This window comes from Microcebus murinus, chromosome 16 (assembly GCF_040939455.1).
Source record: "Microcebus murinus isolate Inina chromosome 16, M.murinus_Inina_mat1.0, whole genome shotgun sequence".
NCBI classification, from domain to species: domain Eukaryota; kingdom Metazoa; phylum Chordata; class Mammalia; order Primates; family Cheirogaleidae; genus Microcebus; species Microcebus murinus.
In genome coordinates this window covers 54,976,551-55,000,964 of record NC_134119.1, presented here as the reverse complement: position 1 = coordinate 55,000,964, position 24,414 = coordinate 54,976,551, and the positions used below count along the sequence as shown (strand labels likewise).

Genomic DNA, 24,414 nt, shown 5'->3' with positions numbered 1-24,414 from the left:
GGACCGCCCACTGTCTGCCTTGGCACAGCCCGGGCCCTCCTGCCTTCATCCTCCCCAGTTGGCGAGTCTTCCAGGGAGAAGGAGAGGCCGAAGACCGCTCCTCCCTGTGTGGGACTGTGTGTGTGCCGGGCTCCGGGAAATGCTGGGCCTGAGGTGGGAAAGAGCCATTCCCTTGCCTAAGCCTACAGTGTCTCTGTCTCCTGACTCTTGTGCAGCTGCACACTGGTGCCTGGGCAGATTGCTAACTACTCTTCTCTGCTGCAGGAAGGTATCAAAGCGCCAGAGAGGTGGCTTTGGTGGCTCCCCAAGGCCTGTGGCAGGGGCCAGAGCCTGAGACAACTGCCCTCCTGGTCTTACCCAGAGCGGCCACACCTGGGCCCCCAGCGGGCTGACCTGCTGTCAAAGGCAGCTTAGACCTGCTGGGCGAGTTAAGAGGAGCTCTTCAGTCTCTTGTAAAAAGGAGCTGGCCCTCCTGAGGATTTTGAAATCAGGTCACTCATGGCAGATTCCTAGAGTGGGCCTGGGCTGGCTCAGGCACTGCAGCGGCTTTCTCGGTTCACTGCCCGGGATTCTCCTGACTCTCAGTTGGCTGATGGAAATCGCCTGGCCTCAGACGCTCGCCAGTGCAAACGGGGACCCTGAGCAAAGGGTGCGACAATAACGACTTCGGAGGACGCCTCCTCTGCCCTGGCGGTGCCCAGCGCGTGGCCCAGGTGCCCGGGCAGCAGCGCCATCCTCTGGGCGCAGGCCCACGCCCAGCTCGCCTCCCTCCCACAGCCCTTTCACCGGTGAGTCCGGCAGGCAGGGCGGCTTGGAGGGCCGCGCACGGGCCCTCACCTGGGCGGCTGCGAGAGCGCCGCACTCGGGGTGGGTGAGGGGCGCGACTCAGGCTAGAACGACCCGGCCGCCTTTCCGGGTCCCGGTGTCGCCCAAGCGGTCCCCTCTGTGCTTGGTGGCGGCCGCAGTGGGGGGACTCCCGGCTCCTCTTCCGACCAGACCCCGGGACCTCCCCGCGCTCCAGCGCGGCGCGCCGCGTGCCCTGACTACGCCCCGCTCCGCGGAGCAGCCGGCGCGCTCTCGGAGAGCGCTGCTCCCGCACCCGCGGAGCTCCGTCCTCCCTGTCCACGCGGGCCCTACCGGGGACGCGCCCTCCCGGCCGCGCGCCGAGGCACGCTCGGGCCCCCGCCGCCTCCAGGCCGCCTCGAGGAGCCCCGGGTGGGCGCGGCGGGCTGCGGGCCCGCACCTCTCCACCCCGCCTCGGGGGGCGCTCGGGCCCCAGGGCCTCCTTCCCGTCCCCTGCGCCCTTGGGCGGCCGCTGCGGCAGGGCGGAGGCGCCCCCGCTCCTCCCCGCGCGCGGAGCCCCGGGGCGGCGGGAGGGAGGCGGCCGCGCGGGAGGAGGGGGCGGCCGCCCAGCCCGCGCCTGGCCCCGCCCGCGCCGCCTCCGCCATTGCTGCGAGCCGAGCGGGCGCGGAGGCTCGGAGCGCGCAGCCAGACCTGCCGGCGCCGTGCGGTGAGTGCGGCCGGCCGGGCCGCGTGGGGCCGGGGCCTCCCCTCCGGGGAGCGGGCCTGGGGAGGTGCATCTCCGGAGCGGGGCGCGGGGTGGACGGGCGGGTCACTCGGGCGCAACGGCCCCGCGACGACGGACGCGTCTAGTCGGGCTGTGCAGGGGCGGTGCCCCTTCCCCAGCCGCGGAGCGCCCCCGCGCCCGGGCGACTGGAGTCTGGCCCGTGGGCCCTCAGCACCCCCATATGGCCGTGACCGGCACGTCCTCACGACCCCTCCGCGGAGACTAGCCCGGGACCGCGAGGGTGTGGGGAGCCCGCCTGCGCCCGCGCCGCCCGCGCCCTGCTCCCGGTGACTCCCGCCGGCCCTCCGTCCGCAGGCTGCAGCCTCGGGTCCCCGCAACCATGGTGAAGTTGGGGAACAATTTCGCGGAGAAGGGCGCCAAGCAGCCGCTGCTGGAGGATGGCTTCGACACCATTCCTCTGATGACGCCCCTCGATGTCAATCAACTGCAGTTCCCGCCCCCGGATAAGGTAAGGGCCCCCAGTGCCCCAATCCCGCCGAATGCGCACCCCGAAATCTTGGACCGAAACCGCAACAAAAGAAACGCGCGGCGTGCGCTGGGGACGTGAAGTGGGGGCGCGCTCGGGCAGCAGGAGGAAGCCGGGCGAGGACAATGTGCCCGCGCGGGATTCTGGATCGGGTGACGTTGGGGCCCCCGCCCTAGATGACGGCCTCGCCCTGACAGTGGAACGCGGCGGGGAAAGGTCCCTTCTGGATTTTTGTGGGAATCCTGTCTGCCAGCGGCCGCGCCCCCAGCGGCCCTCTGCTCCCTTGCTCCGCGGCACCAGGGCTCTGCGTCGCGGTGAGCCCAGCGGTCGTAGCTGTCCCTTGGGTCTCCCTGGGGGATGCAGTTTCCACCCAGTTTGCCCCACGGCGGCGGGAAGCCCCTCCTTGGCCAGACGGGCCCTTCTTCCAGGCTCAGTTGTCCTCCCAGCCCTTTCTGCCCACTGCTGCCCGCGCGCCCGCTGCAGGAGGGTGTGGGCTCTTCCAGCCTCCTTCTCTTTGTTCCTTCTGCGAAGTCTCCAAATCACAGCGCCTGGGCTCGCGCAGTTCTAGTGTGACTGGGAACAGCCATTCATCAGCTGTCCCCAAAGTGTTTTTTGCTGAATTTAAAGAATCCCGTCTTTTCTTGACTGCAGCTTCCAATCAAGTAGTTTCTATCCATTAAGGATAATATTTTCAAGAGTTAACATTTAAAAAGGCAGATACATCTTTGGACATCTGGACAATTGTATTGTAAAACTCAGATCTCAAACTATAAACACAGCATCCATTCTGACCCTCTCGCTGCTTAAAAACCTTAAAAACCACCTGGGCCACAAACAAGCTCGCTTTGTTGCATGGCGCTTGTGTTACGTCTATTGTCCCATTGATCCCTGATCAAGAGGTCTGAGTCGGGCTCTGTGTTCATTCTGGCAAGTTGGTGGTTGCTGGCTGGGGCAGACCCTGCGTGGGTCCTGGATTCCTGGTGGCCCCTTGAGAGGCTGGCCCAGCTCCCAACCCTATTGTCTGTGTTTTGGGTGGGGGGAGGCAGGGGAGGGACAAGGCTGACAGCAGTTAGAGAAAGGGGGTTCAGCTGGTCACACCCATGCCCCTCAGGCCTCGATGGGGTCCCTCTGGGGCACTGTGGCCCAGGCTGGGCTTTGCAGAAGGGGCAGGGCTGCCCAAGGCCTCCCTGCTCCTTGTCTAGGCATCAGACCTGTCCTGTTGGCGAGCCTGGCCCCGTGGCCCCCTCCTGCCTTGGCCCCTCAGCTGCTCAGCTGCGGGATTCGGTGCCTGTGCCAGGAATTCTGCGTCCTGAGGCAGCACCTCTGTCAGGTGATTCCCTCTGCCTGGCCTGAGTCTCCTCTTTCGCCCTTGGTCTGTTCCCTTCCAGAGTGCTTGCACTGTGGGCTTATGCAGGGTGGGAGGATTGGGGCAGGTATGAAACCCTGCCAAGCAGGGCTAGTCTAGGCAGCTCCAAAAGGTAACAAGTGTCCTGTCCCTGGAACTACTCGAACAAAGGGGCCATCTGACAGGGTGCTCCAGAGAAGGGAATTCCAGCAGGGACGGATGGTTTGGCTAGAAAGTTTCTGAGATCACAGATAAGGAAACTGAGTCTCAGCGAGTTTACGGGCCATTCCCAAGGTCACTCGGCTGAAGGTCACAGTCCTCCAGGATGCAGAAGTTTCTGGCAGTGCCTCACTCCGCCCTGCTTGGAACCGGATGTCGCTCACACAAGACGCCTCTTAGCAACAGCAGTGTGCTGCTAACAGCCAGGGTTCAGGGAGGCGAAGTCGCCTGTCCCAGGTGGCATGGCTTCTGAGGGGCTGCAAACAGGATCCATTCTCAGAACGTGTTCCGAGTGCTGCAGTGCTAGAGGCAAGGCGGCAGCGGTGGCCACAGCCGGCAGCAGCACCAGGATCTCTCCTGGTGTTTGGTGGGTGCATGTTTATTCCGAACCAGGAACTGTTCTATGAGCTTTCCAGGTTTAAATTCCTTTAATGTGCTGACAACACTGAGGTAACTACCAGCATGATCCCCAGTGTACGGATGGTGGACATGGAGGCACAGAGAGTTGAAGGGACCTGTCCAAGGCCACCTAGTCAGTTAGTGACAGATGCAGATAGAATCCAGATCAACAGAATATTGACCAAGTCCTGACATGGGGCTGAGGGTTCCAAGGCTTCCTTATCTTCACATTTCCTCACGGCTATCCCCGTAGCCGGAGGAAATAACCTTGTTCCCGTTTCATAGGCACGTGAAGTGGCTCCAGGTGGCCAGCGTGTGCTCGTGCAGCTAGTTGGGTACAACTGGGATCTGAGGATGGCCAAGTGCCACTCGAGTACCGCCTGGAGACACGGGTGCTGGACGGGGTGAGCACCGTCCTCCAGCGTGGCGAGCACGTGGCCAGGAACGAGGCCAGGAGTGCAGTTACAAGGGTCTGGCTCTTGGGGTCACTTTTCAGTGACACCTGGCATGGGCCACTTCCCCCATTCCTGCTCCCCGAAGCTGGCTTCAGGGGTTGCAGCTTGACCTAAGAGTCCCTCCAGCTGCCTGCCCGAGACTGACCATCCTGAATTGCTGGATTCCCTTTGCCTTAGAGAGCAGGTGTCTCCTCCAAACTGCACCACTGAGGGCATCTTCACTTGGCGATGAAGAAAGTGGGGGTGGCTGGCTCTCCCCAGTCCAGCAGCCCCTCCTAGCACTTCTCTGGGGAGTGGGGTTTGGGGATTAGAGCTGTGTCATCCCTTGACACTGCCCTGAACACCTCCCTCTCCAGTGGGGACAGAGAAGTAATAGTCCCTGTCAACAGGGTGTGACAGGGCAGTGCTGGTGAGACCAGGGCCAGGAGTGTCCCAGGGAGGAGGCCACGCAGGGCGCCGTGGTCCATCTGGAGCTGGTGGGGACACAGGGCAGAGGCGAGAGTCAGATTCCATATTGGAAAACGGCGCCCACCTTGCAATGGGGGTGGGGAGTGAGGGCAGGGAGACCCTTGGCGGCAGCTGCTGGGGCAGAGGAGGGAGGATGGGGCGCTAGACGAGGAGCCTGACCCAGATCTCTTTCCTGACAGACTGGCGGCCTGCTCCTTAGCCAAGTCCTGCAGGGTGTGGAGGTGCGCTCGGAGCTGCTCCCCCCCAGCAGCGCGGAAAGACCAAAGAGGAGATGCGCCTCCCCACCCCCGCCCCGCTCTGCTGGGTGGAGGGGCTCTGCCCGGTCAGGAGCCAGACGCCACATTGCATCCCTGCCCTGCCACCTATTAGCTGTGTGGCCTTGGCCAGTGAGCTTAGCTTCTCTGCCCCCCACCCCTGTCACGTTTCCCTCCTGGGGCTGCCATCCGGATTATTAATGTGTAGTTTCTCTGAAAAGCCCTAACACAGGAAGAGGAGAGTTCTAATAAGTAGGGCCTGTTCTCATTCCTTTTGTGAATTACTTCGTGGCGAAATGGTGACTGTGAACATAAGAGTTCCTGGACCCCCTCTTGGGCAGATGTCCTACTGCGTCTGGCTGTGCCAGTGACCTTTTGCTTCTCTGTTTCCTGGGAAAGGTGGTCGTGAAAACCAAGACTGAATATGAACCTGACCGCAAGAAAGGGAAAGCACGTCCTCCCAAAATAGCTGAGTTCACGGTCAGCATCACTGAGGGTGTCACGGAGAGGTTCAAGGTAAGTGGCTGAGGCGGGGGGTGAGATGCTGTTTTTGCCCCCAGGAGGCGTCTGCTGAGCTGCAGAGATGACCTACAGAACACGGGTGTGACGGCATTCGCCTGGGCTATCCCAGCTGCACAAACCAGGCAGCTTCCGGCTACTCACCAAGATGTTAGCCATGTGGCTTTTTTAAATTTCTTTTTTTTTTCATCTTCCAAAATGATCATGTATTACTTATTTTTATAACAGGGAAAACTTTCTTTTAGATAAAGGTTATAAACACTTACCAAACATTAAGATATTTACCTAGCAGTTCTAGAAAGGAAGCAGACAATGACAAGATGCTGGTGCCCCGCACTTGCTACTCGCTAGACAGGCTTCTGGGCCCTTTACCTATGCGAGCTCATCCAAACAGTGCTCCCTGGGGATCCGTGTGATTCATGTAACCCATTTTACAGAGGGGGAGGTTGAGGCAGAGTGGTCACAGCTCTCATGCAGAGCCAGGACCCAGAGGCGGTCTGGCTCAGGGCCCCGTGTGCACCCTCCTTCTGCCCCTGCTGGCGGGAAGGCCTGGGGGTGCAGCCTCCCCACAGCCCGGCGGCCTCTGAGGCGGCTCACGTGAGGCACAGCTGGATACCCATCTTCTGGAAACTCTTTCCTTCGGAAGCACTAGAAAGAAGGTGAAATGGTGGCCCTGGCCCAGGTTTAGAGGGGTGAGTTGAGAGACGTGGAGGGTCTCCAGACCTTGCGGTGTGGCCCTGGCTGGCTGTCTGGTCACACCCCACTTGGCTGTGTGAGCAGTTGGCTCATCCACGCCCCGCACCCTGCGGTCTGCAAAGCGCCTTGGCACTGCGGGTCCTGTTGGCCTTTGTGCCAGCCTTGCCGGTCACAGGAGGCAGGCCTGGGCCATCCTCGTAAGAGTAGAAAGTGAAGCGGGTACAATGCGTGGGATAGCCCAATAAAAAAAAAAAAAAAAAAAAAAAAAAAAAGAAAGTGAAGCGGGGGATGAGGGGCTCCGTGGAGAGACAGGGAGACAGGTGTGATCCGGCCTGTGGTCCCTGTGCCCACTGCTCCACACCGCCCCTCTGGGCCTGCCTGGCGCGGTGGCCGGCGAGCGCAGCCTGCTGTCTGTGGGGTGGCTTGTGTCAGCTCGTGCTCCTCTTGGCAGCCCTCCACCTCCGCCTATGGCAGTAGCAGCATCCGCAGCACCCGTCTTGCGGGGGAGGTGGCGGCGCAGGCAGTCCCCGCCTGTGTCCTGCGGGTGTGCCGAGGCGCTCCTGGGCGGCCCCCGGCTCAGCAGTTCGCAGGTGTCCGGGCTCACGGCCTGGCGCCGGGCAGACCCGAGTCAGCACCTCTCTCCCGCCCTGCCAGTGGGGTCAGTGCGCGCCTGGCCTGCCACAGCCCCGCCCTGCCCCGCCGCGCCCTGAGATCGGCTGCTGCCCCTGCTGAGGCAGGGGTGATCCGACTTCAAGGGCCTGGCCTCCATTCTGACGCCGGACACCATCTGGATGTCTGTGCGTGTCGGGCTCTCGCGCCCGCTCTGGCCTTTGCTTCCCCAGCCTGACGTCGCAGGTCCCCGCAGGGCAGGGAGCCGTGTGGCGCTGGAATGGCTGTTCCTTATCTGTTGAGTGTGTGTCATGTGCCAGGCTCTGTCCCCCGCCTCTGGGAGTTTCCAAAGCCCTGTGGCATCCTTCATTTGTGCTTTTCCTGCACGATCACCTGAAGTAGTCCCAGGTCTCTCACCTCAGGCATGGATGACGCATATTTGTCACCAGGGCTCTCGGCAGCTGCAGCTGGGACCCAGACCCCAGGGGCCCAGAAGACTTCAGACACCTGTGCTTGTCCCTGTAGACTGGCTGCTGGTGGCAGTCCTGCCTTGCCTCTCCTCTGGCTGTCTGAGAGGGTGATGTATGCAGTAGGTGCTCAGCAGATGGTGGCACTGATGCACTGTTTCCCTCATCTTACACACAGACCTGCAGGCTGTGTGCCTGTGCTTGGTTTTCGTGGCCTCCTCTGTGACTCACGACACCCTCACCACCGTCACTGGCCCCTTTCGCAGCTGAGGCTGTTGAGCCCAAGTGGTCCCGGGAGGCTGGTTGCGAAGCCAGCGCCTTTCGCCACGCCTCGCACCGTGCACACCTGCCCATGCCCATCTTCCTCACAGGGCTGGCCCAGCAGCACCTCCCCGGGAAGCCTCCCGGACCCCCCAGTTGTGGCCAGCCTCACCCTGGCTGTGCCTCCACTGCCCTTTGTCTCGAGGCTGTCACGGCCTCTGAGAGTCAGGGAGTGCGCCAGCCCATCATTATCTCATCAAATCTTTGTAAACACCGCACGAAACAGGCACTGCTATTATCTATTTCCGTTTATAATCGAGGGGAAACTGAGGCAGGGAGCTTGAGCCAGGTAGCCTGCTCTTGGCTGTGGCACCAGAGGTCCTTTGCCTCTCCTGGAGAGCAGGTCTGCACAAGGAGTCTCAGCCACGGGTGACCCTCCTGCTGTTGGATTGTTCTGCTCCTACAGTCCTTTCCCTGTGCTAGTTCAAAACCCTTCCCAGGAACTGCCGCCCTGTGGCCCTCGATCTGCTGCCTTGAGTCACTCAGAGCACGTGACACCCTCCTTCCCCATCCCATAGCCTTTGGGTACCCCAGAGCCCTGCCCCGTGTAAGCACTCTTTTTCTTGTTTCTTCCATACAAGTCCCAGTCTCCAGCGCCCTGACCTCACAGGTCCCTCTTCTGAGGGTCCAGGATGGCCCATGCTTCCCTCTGGGCATAAAGCCGTGGCAGGTGTCTTGGTGAGGTCCAGTGGGGTGGCCTTTTGAAGCAAAGGCCCCTCACCCTGAGTTGGTGACCTAGGGAGGGGAACCAGGCCATGGCGACCCTCTGAGCCAAGAATGTCAGCCAGATATGAAGGTGAGGGAGTCTTTGTGCAGACGGAGCTTACTCATGGCTGCTCTGCCAGCCACGATAAGAGCTCCTTGGTGGCTTTTCCTGTCTGGCGCTCAGTGCACGCTCCGTAACAGCGTGATAAGAAAATGCATGACTAAACGTGCCGCTGGGCTCCCGTGCATGGGGCCTTGGCCAGCTTTCCTGGGTCTGCGTGTGGGACCTTTGCTTGCTGAGTATGGTCACTGGAGTAAGCTGTCTCCCTGGGCCGCTCGTGGGTGTGAGTCCTGGACAGGCGACATTTGTCGATTCTGACCAAGTCAGGCAGGAGCCCTGCCCAAGGCCACGCGATCTGTGAGTGGCAGAGGCGGGCTGGGAGCCAGCGCGGCCGGGCGGCGGGAGCCCGGGGCTGCAGGCCGTGGCACCCGGTTCAGCTGCGGGCTTGGCCGGGACACTGCAGGCTGCACCCTCGCCGCTGACGGCCGCACTCTGAGGGCGCCTCTTGCCTTCGCCTGCTCCAAGGCCCTTTGGGAAAGAGAGTGACCGGCTCCCCGGCCCTGCTGTGAAGTGTGTGTGTGACGGCAGTCTCCACAGTGGTGTCCCCAAGTGCCTGGGGCCACCTGAGTGGGAGCCACCAAGCTCAATCCTGACGCAGGGAGCCTGGACCCTGGGAACACTCGTTTTAACAGGCTCTCCAGGGGATTCTGATGTGCTCCGAGTTTCCACCTTTCTGGGTGGAGGTGCATTCTCGCACAATGCAGGAAGGATCAGAAGGGCTGGTGCCTTTTGGGAATGCAGACAGTGCTTGCTCTTCTGCAATGTTCTCCCAGCCTTGTATTGCCCAGTTATGTCTGGCCCTGCGTGCGTGCACTGTGAGGCGTGCCGCTGCCCCGTGCCCGCCCGCTGGTCGAGGGGCGTGTGGGGAACAGGCGTGCGGAGGAAGGTCAGGATGGAGGATGCGCCTGCCTGGCCCTGTGCCCCTCCTGCCAGGGCTCAGGCTCTGCCGGGGCTGGGACAGGTCTTCCTCGTCCTGCTGTGACTGGGCAGCTTCTGAGAGGTGCCTAGCCAGCCGCCATCCGAGCCCTCTCCATCTGTGTGTGGCTCTCAGGAGTGAAGTCTCACCTGTCAGGAGTCGAAGCAGCACGTAAACCGTAAACCCGGTGTCCCTCGCGCTTCTGGCCCGCGTAGTTCTGCAGCAGCTCGTGGTGCCGGCCCTGGGCGGCGTCCTTGAAGGGAGTCTTTTGTGGTGTCGCTTCCTGACTACCACTCAGGGACTCATCTCTGGGCTGTGAGGTCCCTAGGCTGGTTGCTAGGCGACTGCTGACTGGGGCGAGGGTTCTGGAGGACTCGGCCACGCGGGACCAGCCCCAGTGGGCTCAAGCCCAGGCTCCGGCGGCGAGGAAGGCAGGCAGGTCATTGGTGGGAGGCGTCTCTGCTGAGCACGCGCTGGCTGGGCAGCCCGGCGAGCTAACCCGCACGCTCTCGGGGTGCGCTCTCCCACTCCCCGTGCACAGCCTGCCGGGGTGCTGCGGCGCCGCTCCTCAGCGCTGTCCTTCCCAGCCTGCAAGGTGGAGGGGCAGACGCGGCTGGCCCGCGACAGAAGGTCCCGCCGGCTGGTCCTGCCCTCTGCGCTTTGCCACGGTGGTGGAGAGCTGCCGGGACGCGGGCGCACGGCCCTTCGCCTGTGAGTGGACGGGCGCAGCGCCCCGCCACGCTGCCCTGGGCCTCAGGGTCGCGGGCGGGCGGCCGGCCGGTGCTCCGTGGGGCGCCTCTGTGTGCCCTGCCTGCCACAGGTTATCCTGAGGGCGGTGTGTCCTTCTCACTTCCGGATGACCTCGTGCTGCCTGTGCGTCTCCGCTATCTGGCGTGTTTCGGTTGTTGGATGTGTGTGAATGGTGATGCCGTTTCCATGGCACCAGGGCCTTCTCGTGAGGGTGATAGCGGAGACCCTAGAAATGTGTCTGGACGCCCCATGGCCTTCAGCTGTGCCCAGCGCCTGCCGGGTCCGGCGCCTGTGTCCGTGCCCCCCTGCGCCGTCTGTGCCCCCCGCCGGTCTGTGCCCTCCGCCAGTCCCTGCCGCCTGCCCGGTCCCTGCCGCCCGCCCGGTCCGTGCCCCCCGCCGGTCCCTGTCCCCCGCCCAGTCCCTGTCCCCGTCCCCCGCCCGGTCCCTGCCGCCGACCCAGTCCCTGCCCCCCACCGGTCCCTGTCCCCCGCCCGGTCCCTGTCCCCCACCTGGTCCGTGCCCCCCGCCGGTCCCTGTCCCCTGCCCGGTCCCTGTCCCCCACCTGGTCCGTGCCCCCCGCCAGTCCCTGTCCCCCGCCCGGTCCCTGTCCCCCACCCGGTCCGTGCCCCCCGCTGGTCCGTGCCCCCCGCTGGTCCGGTCCCTGCCCCCCGCTGGTCCCTGTCCCCCGCCGGGGCTCCCCCGACCGGCCCGCGTGGCTGGTGTCTCGGGGTGCGTGTCTGGTGCGGTTCTGTGTGGGCCTTCGGAAGTGTTTAGTGCCGGGAACGCTCTGAGATGGCGAGATTTGTCTTTCTCCAAGATTTTTTTTACTGCATTACTCAGCAGAAACGCTCTTTCCTTTCCCTCCCCCGAGGTGGGAGGCCAGAGAGGGCCGTGGAAGAGCCGCCCTGCCATCGCCCGGCGCCTCCGACGCTGCTCGGGCAGCCTCCCCTCGCTGTCACGCCGCGCCTGAAGGTCGGCCTTGCTGTCCTGCCTTCGCAGGTGGGGAATTAAGGCCAGAGCGGCTGAGGAACAGGCCAAGGCCAGCCCGCTGACGAGGGTGGAAGTGGGACATACAGCGCGCCCCCACACGCCAGGGCACGGGCGGCTCTCCCCTCTGCAGGTATCCTGGCTCTGCCGACCCGGCAGGAGAGCAGATGGGAGCACAGTGAGCCAGACGCCCCTCGCTGTTGTCTGCCAGACGGGACTCTGCCGACCCTGCCTCACGTGGGCGGGCAGAGAACTAGCTCGTGGGCAGCTGAGCGCCCACATAATTCACGCCCGGTGGGACACTTCTGTGAGTGACAGTGGTGGACAAAGCAGTCAGGAGGCCAGGCCGCAGCCGTCAGCCAGGACCCTGCTGAGCATCTGGTAGACAGGGCCCTGCTTATGCTGCAGCCCAGGCCTGCGCCCGGTCTGCTCGCCTGGCCCGCCGGGCCTCCAGAAAACGCTCCTCCACCCCTCTCACCTCTCGCGCAGGGAAGCTCTGGCTTGGGCTCCCCTCCTCTTGTCAGGACTCCCCAGTAGTCTGTGACACCCTGTCTCCCTCCTTCCTCTGGCCCATCTTAAAAGTTATTTTTGTTGTTATGTTTTAGAGACAGATTCTTGCCGTGTCGCCTGGGCCGGAGTGCAGTGTATGACCACAGCTCAGTGCAGCCTCCAACTCCTGCCTCAGCCGCCCAGAGTGCTGGGATTATAGGCGTGAGCCACCATGCCAGGCCACTGGCCCATTTTTTAAAAAATTGTGGTAAAATATACAAAATATAAAACCCACCATTTTAAAGTGTACAATTCATTGTCATTGACCATGTTTCCAACTATCATCACTCCCCAGCTCCAGACACTTTTATCCCCCCCAGAGGAGACCCCATACCCAGCAGCCACTCCCGGTCCCTTTTCTTCCCCCAACCCCTGGGACACTAATCTGTTTTCTGTCCCTGTAGATTTACCTATTCTACACATGTCATATAAATGGAATCATAGCATATGTGACCTTTTGTGCCTGGCTTCTTTCATTTAGTATTGATATTTTCAAGGCTTACCTATGTTGTAGTACATATCAGTGCTACATTCCTTTTTATGGCTGAGTAATATTCCACTGTATGGCCAGACTACATTTTGTTTATATGTTCATTGGTTGATAGACATTTGGGTTATTTCTACATTTTGGCTATTGTGAGTAGTGCTGCTATGAACATTCATGTACAAGTTTTATTTTTTTTGAATACCTGTTTTAAATTCTTTTGGGTATATCCCCAGGAGTAGAATTGCTGGGTCATTTGTTAATTTTATATTTACCATATTGTGGAATTGCCAAACTGTTTTCCATAGAGCTGCACCATTTTACATTCCCATCAGCAGTGTACAAGGGTTTCAATTTCTCCACATTTTCACCAACACTTGTTATTATTTTTGTTATTACAGCCATGCTAGTGGCTGTAAATTGGTATCTCATTCTTGTTTTGACCTGTATTTCCCTAATGGCTAGTGATGTTAAACATCTTTTCATGTACTTGTTGGCCATTTGTGTATCTTCTTTAGAGAGATATCTGTCCAGGTCCTTTCCCATTTTTTAATTGGGTGTTTGTCTTTTTGTTGTTGAGGTGTTCGAGTTCCTTACATATTTTGGATACTAGACCCTTATATGATTTGCAAGTATTTTCCACCATTCTGTAGGTTCTCTTTTCACTTTCTTGATAGTTTCTTTGATGTACAAAAATTTAAAATTTTGGTTAAGTACCATTTATTTTTTCTTTTATTGCTTGTGCTTTTGGTGTCTTATCTAAGACACCGTTGCCAAATCCAACATTGTGAAGATTTACCACTGTGTTTTCTTCTAAGAGTTTTATGACTTAGCTTTTCTATTTAGGTCTTTGATCCCTTTTGAATTAATTTTTGTATATCATGTGAGGTAAGGATCCAACACCATTTTTCTGCATATGGTCCCAATAACACTTGTTGAAGAGACTGTTCTTGCCCCATTTAATGATCTTGGTACCCTTATTGAAAATCGGTTGGCCATGGGCACATAATTTTATTTCTGGACTCAGTTCTATTCCATTGACTTATATGTCTGTTCTTATGCTAGTACCACTCTATTTTGATTACTGTAGCTTTGTGGGTTTAAGTTTTAAAATTGGGAAGATGAGTCCTCCAATTTAGTCTTTGTTCTCAAGATTGTTTTGGCTCTTCAGGGTCCCTTGCAATTCCATTTATGCAAAAATAAAAATAAATAAAAAGACTGTTAAGATTTTAGTAGAGATAGTGTTTGGGAAGTACTCCCATCTTAACAACATTAATATAATATAATTACTATTTAAGTTTTCCAATCCTTGAATACAAGGTATCTTTCCCTTTATTTAGGTCTTCTTTAATTTATTTTAGCAATACTTTATAGTTTTCCGTGTACAAGTTATTTCACTTTTTAATGTAGGCAATAAGCTACAGAGGTATTAGTGCCTGCGGCTGTGTTGCCAGTGCAAGTCACAGGCGTTTTCACGTCGTGCTGCAGTTGTTGCCAAGATCTTGGGATAGTGTTTACACTCATTGGCCCTTTGAAATCAGTCTTTATAAGATTTTGTTGTTTAGTGTGTCAATAAAGAAATATGTATATATTATTATATCATAAATTTATATTTTGCAACATTTTCATAATAGTATTTCAGTATAATTAGTTTTCTTTGCAAGCCTATGTATAGTGTTTTATGCGTTTAAAACATCATTCTGAGAAGGATTTGTGGCTTCACTAGGGTGCCCAAGCGGTCAGCATAAATATGGCAGAACCCTGCACCAGGCTTCCCCTACCTGCAGCTCTGGAGCCCTCACTCACGGCCCCTCTCCTGCCGGCCGCGTGATGCTCCAGCCACACTGGCCCAGCACGCCGTGTTTTCTGGCATCTCAGGCCTTTGGCACAAACCCCTTCTCCCTCTTGGACTCCCTCTTCCCTTGCTTCCCCGATGAGCTCCTCCTCCTTTGGGACCCGATGCCCCTCTCAGCAGCCTTGCCGAGCACGGTTAGGGACCCGCTCTGCGTTCTTGCCCTGGGTGGCGAAGACCAGGGGGACGCCATAGGACCACACAGCCCTGTAGGCTTCCCGGCCGGCTCCCGGGAGGCGCACCGCGAGTGCGAATGTCCACTGGCCACTTGGGGTTCCCCGAGACGGAGGACAGCAGGGCCGTCGTGGCCTTTCTTCGGTGGAGAGAATTATGGCAGTCTTGTCTAAAGACGGATACACTCCAGCCTGTCTTTATTACAGATTCATTATCATTATAGTATTTGTTCCTTCTGATTCTGAAACAGAATTAAAATCAAAGCATGTCTCTGGATTCCTGCAAGCGTGGCAGGCTGGGCACTGGGCCTGCTGCGCCTGGCAGAGACGCGGGCCCTGGAACGCCACTCTCCCTGCCAGGGCCCTGGCTGGCCGGCCCCTCATCCCACAGGCCCACCCCAGGCCGGCGCAGGGGCCAGGCACTGTCAGCCTCAGCTTCCTGGGCCTGGGGCAGTGGACGGAAGAGCCGCCCTGGGTCCCATCTCCTTCCAGGTGGGTTGTTTGATTAAGAAATGGCTTCATTTAAGCAAAGCCCTCACCCAGGCAGCTGGCACCTCCTGCAGACTAAACACCTGCTCTGTTTGGTGTATAGACGTTATTCTGGGTTGGCTCTAGGAACCCTCGTTAGGAGAGAGGTTACTGCCAACTGGATTCCTCCACTCACTCACTCACTCACTCACTCACTGCACAGGCAGGAGGCATCTTCCTTGTGCCAGATGTGTGACACAGCCCTGTCCTCAGGGGCCCCGTTTGTCGGGAGATGAGCTTAAAAGGAGAGTCTGAAGTCAGGGTGTGCAAGTATCCCCCTGAAACCTGCGGGGAAGACTCCCTCCTAGTCTCTGGGGGTGGCTGGCCAGCGTGGCCAGCGTGGCCTGCGTGCTGTGTGCCATCCTCCACCTTCACGTGGCCTTGCCCTTGCTCGCCTGCTGGTCTCTGCGTCCCAACTTCCCCCTTGCATAAAGACACGGCCCCTGGATGGGATGAGGGCCCCTTGTGACCTCATCTAAGCTCAGTTACATTTGCAAAGAGCCCGTTTCCAAATCAGGTCCCACTCACAGGTCCGGGGTGCATGTCGTCGTATCTTTCCGAGGGAGACGGGAGGGCCCCCAGCAGGGCCGGGCGTGTGCATGACCCTTGGTCTTTGTCATTCTCCCGATAGGTGTGTCAGGGCGGGAGGCACTGTCCCATGCAGAGAGGCCAGGCCACCTGCTCCAGGACACACAGTTGCAGCTTGCAGAGCCAGGTTTCAGCTCTTAGCCAGTTGGGGATCTTTCTAGAAGGGCCTATGGTCACCATGGGGGGATGCCATGCCACAGAGTGGCCAAGGAGAGGCCAGCCCCGGAGTCTGCACAGGTCTGGGGAGGACAGCCTGCAGGGGAGGGCTTGTCCCCTCGACTGTCCCCAGGACGGTCGTGTTCTCTTCCTCGGTTCTGTGCGCTCCTCAGCCGTGAGGCCGGGACCTGGAGGGAAGGCCCAGGCCGGGCTGAGGAGGACACCTGAGGAAGCGGCTTCCCCACAGCCTGGGGAGGGGTCACCCAAACATGGACGTGTGGGGCGGGAGCCAAGCACGGGCGGAGGGTTGCCCAGTCTCTCCGAGGACTCCACTCGTGTCCTAGCAGGTGTGTCAGCTGTGGCGTGGCAGGGACCTCTTCCGAGAGTGGCGTTTTCACAGCGCAGGGCAGAGCGCACAGGGTCACCAGGGACCCGGTGACACTGAACCCAGTCCTCCCCAGGGACCCCAGCGAGGCAGGCCCGCTGAGTAGACTGGGGAAAGGCCAGCAGGGTCCCTGGCAAGGTGGGTTTGAGCGAGGCAGTGGCCCGGTGGGCGTGGGGCAGCGCAGCTGGCGCAGAGGGTTGAGAGCCCGGCTCTGCCACCGGCCAGCTGTGTGGCTGGGCCAGCGAGCGCCGAGAGCAGTGACGCTGCTCCCTGACGCTCCGGTGCCCAGGCACTGTCCTCGGCGTCCTGGGGCTGCGCTGGCTCCGGGGCCCTCCCACCGCCCTTTCACAGGCGGGAGCCGGGCCTGGCACCAGGCGGAGAGCAAGAGCCGCAGGGTCTGTGCTCCTGCCGACCTCCACTGCAGTCTGTCCTGAGCCCCAGGCGTTGCCAGGGCCTGAGGCTGCCGCTGACGGGCCCTGCCCAGCGTGCTCCTGCGACGGCTGCCCCTTCTTGCTCTGGCAAACTCTGCCGTCCTTCGTCTCAGCTGCCCCAGGTGCAGGTGCTGGTGTGCTTGCCCGTGCGCCGTGGCCGCCGTGCCCTGGAACGCAGCCCTGGCTCCACCCCGTGTCCCACATCAGGCACAGGCCCTGTGGGCAATACAGGTTGTCCAGGCAGACTGGAGTCTCTCTCCGTTGGGGACGGTGGTGGCCTGGGAAGGGCTGGCTGACTTGGTGAGGGGACAGTCCCAGTGAAGGGTCACAGAGGCTGGGCCGGGATGGGGATGGAGGCAAGGGAGGTGACCAAGAAACCAGCAGGACTTAGAGACATAGGAAGGGCCTCCTCCGAGGTGGCGGGGTTGTCTGGCTGCCTGAGTGAGGGACACAGTGGAGACAGGTGTCACTCAGGCTGTAGTGGATGTGAGCTGGGGGAGGAAGGTCTAGCGATGGCTTGTGGCTTGTGGCAAGTGCAGGTGGTGGCTGTGCAGGGAGGCGGGAGGGAGCAGCCTGCTGCCCTAGTCCTGCCCTGGGGCGCTTGGCGAGAGTGCTGGGCACCGGGAGTTGGCTGCACAGTGGCCAGGAAACTGATGACAGAGAGGCCACATCCCTCAGCCCTGAGCTACCCCATCTGGCTGGCCCTGTGGCCTGGGCTCCCGGTAGCCAAGACGCAGGCTCGGGACAATTCTGAATGCTGCAGAGGCAGAGCGCAGGATGCGGGGGCAGAGCACTGACCAGCTGTCGCAACCAGCACGACTCTCTATGGGCGTTGGTTGTCCCAGGACAGTGGCTCAGAGAGGCTCTAGGTTTCCAGGGCAGTGCAGCGGGTGAGCTGCGGGGGCTCAGGTGCCTGAGCTGCTTGCAGGGGTGCGTGGGGCTCCAAAGAGAAGGAGAGTCATCTGGGGACCTCAGTGGTCCCAGCTGGTGGCCTCCTGTCTTCCGGGTGACCGTGCTTTGTGGCTTGCAGTGCACTCCCTCACTCACGTCTCCTGTCTCCCAGGATCTGGTGTCGCAGGGGCTCTTGTTCTCCTTTCACAGGTGGCCTGAGCCCAGGTCCTGAGCAGGGCCGGTGCACAGCAGACCAGCATGGGGGCCTCAGCCTCAGGACGCCACGCCTCTCTGTGTGGCGGGGAAGGGCCCAGCAGCCCTGTGGCTCCAGGCCGCCGGGTGGGCAGGTGGAAGCCACGTTGCGGAGCCCTGCCGCACGCTGGTGCCCAGCGCCCCGGGACCTGGCCTGTTTCCTTCCCACTGTCCAGGGAACCTCGTAGCTGCCCCTCTGCTTACCTGGGCTGGGGCAGGGCCACCTGTGTGCCCTCTTATTAGCCTTGGGACATGCTGTCGCCCGCCAGCCTCCTGGCAGCTGGGTGGGCACCTTCCGGGTCCAGAGTCAGCGTCACCTTGTGGCTCTTGCCTGTGCCCACCAGGGGGCAGGGCCCCGCCCCGTGCGGCCGCACGTGCTTGCTCCCATTCTCTGCAAACGCTTCACGAGCTCCTGCCGCCCTGTCAGGCGAGAGTGGCACTGGGCACAGCACAGTGAAGAAAACCGAGTCCCTGTCCTCGGGACGCTAGCTCAGCACACATACACAGGAAGCTGCAGAGGGCGGCGGTGGCGGGTCGCAGAGGCTCTGTCTTTCCTGCCTGGTTGGTGTCCGTGTGGCTCTGCGTCCCAGCACCGGCCGGGCCGCGTCGTCGCTCGGGGACGGCAGAGCAGCACCAGGCCCTGCTCCAGTCGTGCCTGAGACTGGGCACCTCATACCTGCACCCCGAGCTCTGTAAGCAGCTGGAATACTAACAGTAACTAATTTAAAATGAAGGTGAAACATGGCTGTGGTGAAAAATTAAAATGCTACAAAAAGTTGCCCAGTGAAAAGTAATTCCCCTGACCTCCAGTCCCCAGCTGTCCTCCCCAGCTTCTCGGTGGCTTTTCCAGAGACAGTCTGCACATGCCGGGACGAGTGTGCGTGGTGTGCACGTCTGTTCTGCCGCCTTCCCTGCCGTCCCTGACGCCTCTGCTCTGCCTGCAGGTCTCCATGCTGGTCCTCTTTGCGCTGGCCTTCCTCACCTGTGTCGTCTTCCTGGTCGTCTATAAGGTGTACAAGTATGACCGCGCCTGCCCGGACGGGTTCGTCCTCAAGGTAAGGCTCCATCCCCTTGGAGACCCCGGGACGCTCGGCACCTCCCTGTTCTCGCCCTGAACTCCAGGCCAGTCCTGCCGGCTCTCCCGCTGGCCCAGGGACAGGCACCAGGGCAGCAGGGCCCTGTGCCCTTAGACGGAGACAGGAGTGTCCTGCTCCAGGCCCTGCCTGGAGAGCAGGCTGGGTGGGCGGAGGCATGGCGGACCAGCTGGAAGGGAACTCTTGGACGTGACCCCTGGGACTGACCTCCGCTGCCTGGGCAGGGGCGCTCCTGGAAGGCAGGAATGCCCAGGTGACGTTTCCCTCCCAACACCGTGCTCGGGAGAGGGGAGGGGCCATCTCGGCCACAGGAAAGGGGAGCTGAGGCGCAGCGAGGGGAAGCCCTTGCCCGGCAACCCCGTCTGGGGGCGGGGCGGGGAGCACAGCCGCGCCCCCCTTGCCCCGTGGGAGTGCTCGCTCTGCGCAGACGCCGCAGCCTCCAAGTCCCACGTGGGGCGCAGAAACACACGCAGGACGACAGGATTAAAGAAAGAGAAATACAGGGAGGGAAGGCGAGGCGGAGAGAGGACGAGCCCGGAGGAAGCGTGGTCCAGTCGCTCGGCCACGTGGCAGCCTGAGGAGGCCTCCTGGGGCTGCTTCATGGCAGCCCCGGCGCAGACACCCTTGATGGCACGGCCGCGCCGCGCGCCAGCCTGTGGCCCTCCGCTGTCCGCACAGAGGCCACTGCGCCGGTGCTGGAGACAGCTGTCACGCAACGGCAAGTGTTTGTGTATCTAAGCAAGTCTAAACACAAAAGGACAGCAAAGATACCGCATCCGAGGTAAACAGCGGTGCACCTGGGCCGGGCACTTGCGGCGGGCGGAGCGTGCAGGGCGGGAAGTGGCTGTGCGTGCGGCAGCTCTCTGCGTGGGGCAGCGGCGCGGGCGACCTGCAGACCAGGACGTCGCCGTGCGCCCCTGCTGGCTCTGCAGACACTGCGCATGCAGCCGCGCTCAGTCCTGCAAAAATTTTCCTTCTTCAATAATAAGCTAACCCCAACTGTAACTCTTTTACTTTGTAAACTTTAATTTTCAAAAACTTGTCACCTTGGTAGTAACATTTAGCTTAAAGCACAAACACATTGTACAGCTGTACACAAATATTCTTTATGTCCTTATTCTATGAGCATTTATATTTTTAACTTTATTATTTTTATTTTTTACGTTTTAAACTTTTTTAAAAAAGCTAAGACACAAAAACACACACTAGCCTAGACCTGCCTACGCAGGGTCAGGACCGTCAACTTCACTGTCCTCCACCTCCACGTCGTGCCCCACTGGAAGGTCTCAGGCCCAGGGACACCCTGGAGCTGCCGTCTCCTGTGCTGACGGGGCCTTCTGGGCGCCTCCTGGAGCACCTGCCTGAGGCTGCTTCACGAATATCCCTGCACAACGCAAGGCACACTCTAAAATAACAGCAGAGAGTATGGCACCGTAATGCGTGAGCCAGTGACACAGTACATTTATGTCGTCATCAAGTGCCGTGCACCAGAACTAACTGCATGATGTGTGCTAGGCTTTTACATGCCTGGCAGAGCAGTGGGTCTGTCACATGAGCACTGCCACAACCACGATGACACGCTGCACCGCCGTGCTGTGATGGCATCGGTGACAGGCATGTCTCGGTTCAGTTGTGAGGAGCTCCATGTGTGACGGGATCGCCCCTGCACGCTCGGCCTGTCACTGACTGAAGTGCCATCATGCAGCCCTAACAGTGTCACCCCTTGCTGTGGACTCCCATTTCCCTGCACTCAGTATCTGGTTCTGAACTTTCCAGAGCCAATGTGATGTGATTATTTCCAGGATTTGGCACTAATTAAAATAAAACAGGAGCAGCCAGCTGTTTCTGGTTCTGAGCACATGTGCAGGCAAGCTTGGTCATCAGTGTCGCTGTGTAGTTGGGTTCGGGCTTTGCTTTCGCCCTTGTGCAGGTGCAGAGCAGAAAAGGCTGGAATGCATGTTCCCCGCCCAGGCCCTTTCCCTCCTTCCGTGCTGTAATGTCCTTCCGGGCTGTGGCGCTTCAGCCCTTCCTTCCTTGGCCAGTGTCCACTGGGTGCCTCCCGAGTGCCAAGCCCCTGCTGCTGTCCTTGGTGCTGGCACGCAGCCGAGCCCACCAGCAACAGCCCGGCCTCGTGAGGCTCCCTTACACTCTCAGACAGGAAGTCAGGCGTCTGTGCAGTGAGGTGGCTGTAAACAGAAGAGAAGGCCAAGGGGCGTGGGCATGCAGCGTAGGGGCTGTCGTTTCTGGAAGGGTGGTTGGTGTTGGAGCAGTCTCATGGGGGGTGAGGGAGGCAGTCTGCAGGTCCCTGGGAAAGGCACCCAAGAGGGGTGCCCACACCCCTTCCCTGGCGTTCCGTTTGGCAAATCCCTGTCCCTGCCCTGGGCTGGGGCTGGAAGAGCTTAATTCTGCTTAGATGCTGAGATGACACCTCTAAGGCAGCCAGTGGCGGGGGAGGGCTCTCAGGGGGGAGGGCTGGAAGAAGAGATCCTTGGCCTGAGTGAAATGCTTTGGTCACTTGGCTTGGACAGGGTGGCAGGTTTATTGCTGTCACACCCAAGTCCAGGCTGGAAGGCATTGCAGGGTCCCTGCAGTCATCCTGGAGCCTCGATTCCCTGTCTCTTGCTCCCCAGCCAAGCCCCAGCATTTTATCCTCTGCTGGTCAGAGCTGGCCAAGAAGGGGGAATAGGATCAGGGGAAGGCAAGGCAGCTCCCCCTTAAGGGCCCAGTCCGGAACCTGCTCCTCTTATATCCACCCGAATCCCACTGGCCAGAAGCGAGCACCAGCCTCACCTGCCACAGGGCAGTCTGGGAAGTGTAGTCTTCAGCTGGGTGCCCGTGCCCTGCTCAGCACTGGGGGAAAATGGTAGTGGAAGACCATTAGCCGTCTCTGCACACTTCCTGTGGGGGCGGATGTGCAGGGTCTCCAAGCTGTGTGGCACGCTGACTGCTGTGCCGTTAGTGCTCTGCCAGCGCCAGCCATAACTGCAGGGCACGGGACAAGCAGCCAGGCCTGGGTGCAGGATCTCAACCTTTTTTGGGTCCTAGATTTCTTACAAGCCAAAGACTGCCATGGATTGCTCTCCTTCTAAAAAGCCCATCCAGCAAAACTTCACATGCAATCTTAGGGGTCCGTGGCCCCCCCAGGTTTTGTGGCTCCCAGCATAGCCCCCATCCCACCCTCTGGAGACTCTGCAGCGGCGACCTGGTGTGCTGCAGGTCACACCTCCTCCCAGGACCTAGGGCTGTGTCGAGGCCTGTTCCCCCTGACGCCAGCCCCTGCATCGGGCTCTAGGTCCTGTATTTAGTCCTGCAGTTATTTCGTCGTCCTGCTCCAAGACTCCTCCGCTCATTGTCCCTTTGCCTTGAGTGCTTCCCAAGTCTCCCACATAAGACCCGCTGGGAACGTGACTGGAAAGAAGACTTTCTCACCTCCCTTCTGTCCTCATTTGAATTGGTTGTTTCTGGACATGTCAGAAGTGTCGCTGTTTTCTAGTAGGTTAAAAATAAATGACAACTAGTGCAACATCTTTAGTGAAGGACTGTCGTGTTATACACACCCTCTTTGAACCCAAGTACCAGTTTGCTGTGCACTTGTTAAAGAGTCTATCCTGTGAATGTTTAATCAAGGCCAGCCTTCTCTTTGGCTGTGCACTCTGAGGGTAGGATCCATGCTTGCTTTTGCACACCATTGTGTTTATTGCTCCAAGCTCAGGGAAGGTGCTCAGTAAATATCTGTTGGCTGTTAATTGGAGACACAGACTGGCATCCCTCCTGCATCAATGCGTGGTCTCAATGGCTTCTTGTCTTTCAGAATACCCAGTGCATTCCAGAAGGCTTGGAGAGCTACTATGCAGAGCAAGACTCCAGTGCCAGGGAGAAATTTTACACGGTCATAAACCACTACAACCTGGCCAAGCAGAGCATCGCGCGCTCGGTGTCGCCCTGGATGTCGGTTCTGTCGGAAGAGAAGCTGTCCGAGCAGGAGACTGAAGCAGCTGAGAAATCTGCTTAGCGGGATGGGCAAGCTCCCTACAATGTGTCACTTGAAGGTAACAGAGGGACTTTGAGGGACATTTCATTAAATACAATTACTGGTAATTTAGAGGTTACTCATTTACGGTGCAATTGCTTCTGTTTGCTAATGCTGCTTTGCAAATAAAGCTTGCTGCCGACCACCCATGGGCATAAAATCAAGTGCATATCGGCATTGCCTAAAGAGCTCTGACTCCACTTTTCATGTTAAGATCTTAATTTAGCTCATTTATTGGGATTTATTGGATGCTGTCAAAAAATAAATTTACACTGGATATGCCAAGGGTTTGGACTTCCGATAAATAATGCATTTTCTGGAATTGATTTTTTTAAGCCACCTTGTTGTCTGCAAACCTTACTCCATAGCTAATCTAGAGTGATCTCTTGTTTTGCTAAGAGCAAGACTCACTTGACGTTTCTTCCCGTCTGCCATTGGCTGGAGCAGTGCCGACTGCCAGGGCGCCGGCAGTGAATGGTGCGATTCTGGAGTGGGAGAGCCTGCGACAAGGCAGCTTGGTGTGGGTGTGCTGCCGCTGCCCCCAGACGCCTCTGTCCCGTCCCTTGGCTCTGGCGTGTTGATAAGGGCGGGGCACTGCTGGGTGGAGATGTGGTGGACTGGTGGAGCTTGAGAGGGAGGGGGCTTGGCAAGAGATGCCCCTGGGCTACGAGGCTGCAGAGCTGCCAGCTCTCCCTGTAGGTGGGCTGTCCGCTCTGGGACGTGCCCAACAGGAAGCCCCGCTGGCCCTTTCGTTCACTTCTGTTATGAATAAATTTGCAACAACAGCCTTGTTAGCAAGTAAGTTTTTAAAAAATTAGCTGGGAAGAGTGAAAATGTAATTGCTGGTAAGCCAGGGCTAGTTTAATTTTTATTTTGTGAAACAGATCTAACTCCCTTGAGGTGAGAACCAGGCAGGAAAGGCGAGGGGAGGGCTGGTGTGGCACCGTGCAAATGCAATGATGACATTTCAACTCATAACCTTTGTACGAAAATTATGTTTCCATTTGAATCTTGACATTAAAGTATGTTTACAAAATTGCCAGTTAGATAAACTAAGTGTGTAAGATAATTAAATACAAAAAAGACATTCACAGCCGTTTCTTCCATGTTATTTGAATGTGTTGTTTCTGGTGGACATGTCAGAAGTTTCACTGTTTTTTCAGTAGCTCAGAAATAAATGACAAGTAGTGCGGATTTGTTGTGAACGAGCCTGGTGATCATGGTCAACTCCACAACTGTTGTCTGAAAAGTGCTCCCAACACATGAGATGGAGCTTATTACCAAGGGTGTTTGAAACGAAGACCAGGACCTTGACATAGTGACTGTGCATCACAGAGGCAGGTGCCACAAAGGACGTGGCTAAGCCGTGGGAAATGCCTAAGGAATAATAAATAAAGGCCAAAACCTTCCCTGCCTAAATATAAACAAGCAAAGCCCATGTAAGCACAGGTCAAAGGCAAACCCCATTTGTATTTTCTCGTAGACATGTACTTTGTTGACTGTAAATTCACTCACATGTAACCTCTGACATTTCACTCTGTGCAAATAAAGAACACGAGGACACCTGTGCTGCCCAGTGGACTGTCTGTACACTCACACACTGCCAGGAGCGGTGCCAATGACCTCACGCCCGAGTGGACACCAGGGCGCTTCCTGCACAGCTGCGTCCAGATGTCTCAAGCTTTCAATCACAACTAGGTGTTCTTGTTCACACTT

The 24,414-nt window shown here is 58.6% G+C and overlaps 1 protein-coding gene across 3 annotated transcripts; it reads left to right on the top strand.

Moving 5' to 3' along the window:
* The first annotated feature begins 666 nt into the window (after positions 1 to 666).
* Positions 667 to 24,263, top strand: NSG1 (neuronal vesicle trafficking associated 1). 3 transcript variants are annotated; one of them, XM_075992959.1, is made up of 6 exons: positions 1,297 to 1,510; positions 1,883 to 2,036; positions 5,594 to 5,710; positions 18,519 to 18,629; positions 22,480 to 22,717; positions 23,098 to 24,263. In XM_075992959.1, exons 2-5 carry the CDS (start codon positions 1,908 to 1,910, stop codon positions 22,678 to 22,680), a joined length of 558 nt encoding a protein of 185 aa, XP_075849074.1. In that variant the 5' UTR covers positions 1,297 to 1,510; positions 1,883 to 1,907; the 3' UTR covers positions 22,681 to 22,717; positions 23,098 to 24,263. The 3 variants fall into 3 exon arrangements, with proteins under 3 accessions (XP_012595156.1, XP_075849074.1, XP_012595155.1); XM_012739702.3 differs by lacking the exon at positions 1,297 to 1,510 and adding an exon at positions 667 to 788 and having other exon boundaries at positions 22,480 to 24,263; XM_012739701.3 differs by having other exon boundaries at positions 1,300 to 1,510; positions 22,480 to 24,263.
* Positions 24,264 to 24,414: the final 151 nt, after the last annotated feature.

Bases quoted from the DNA above. Each gene is read 5' to 3' on its own strand.
- NSG1 (XM_012739702.3), top strand. From the start codon at position 1,908: ATGGTGAAGTTGGGGAACAATTTCGCGGAGAAGGGCGCCAAGCAGCCG. The intron at 5,711-18,518 runs GTAAGTGGCTGA...CTCTGCCTGCAG, and splicing joins GTGTCACGGAGAGGTTCAAG to GTCTCCATGCTGGTCCTCTT. The intron at 18,630-22,479 runs GTAAGGCTCCAT...CTTGTCTTTCAG, and splicing joins CGGACGGGTTCGTCCTCAAG to AATACCCAGTGCATTCCAGA.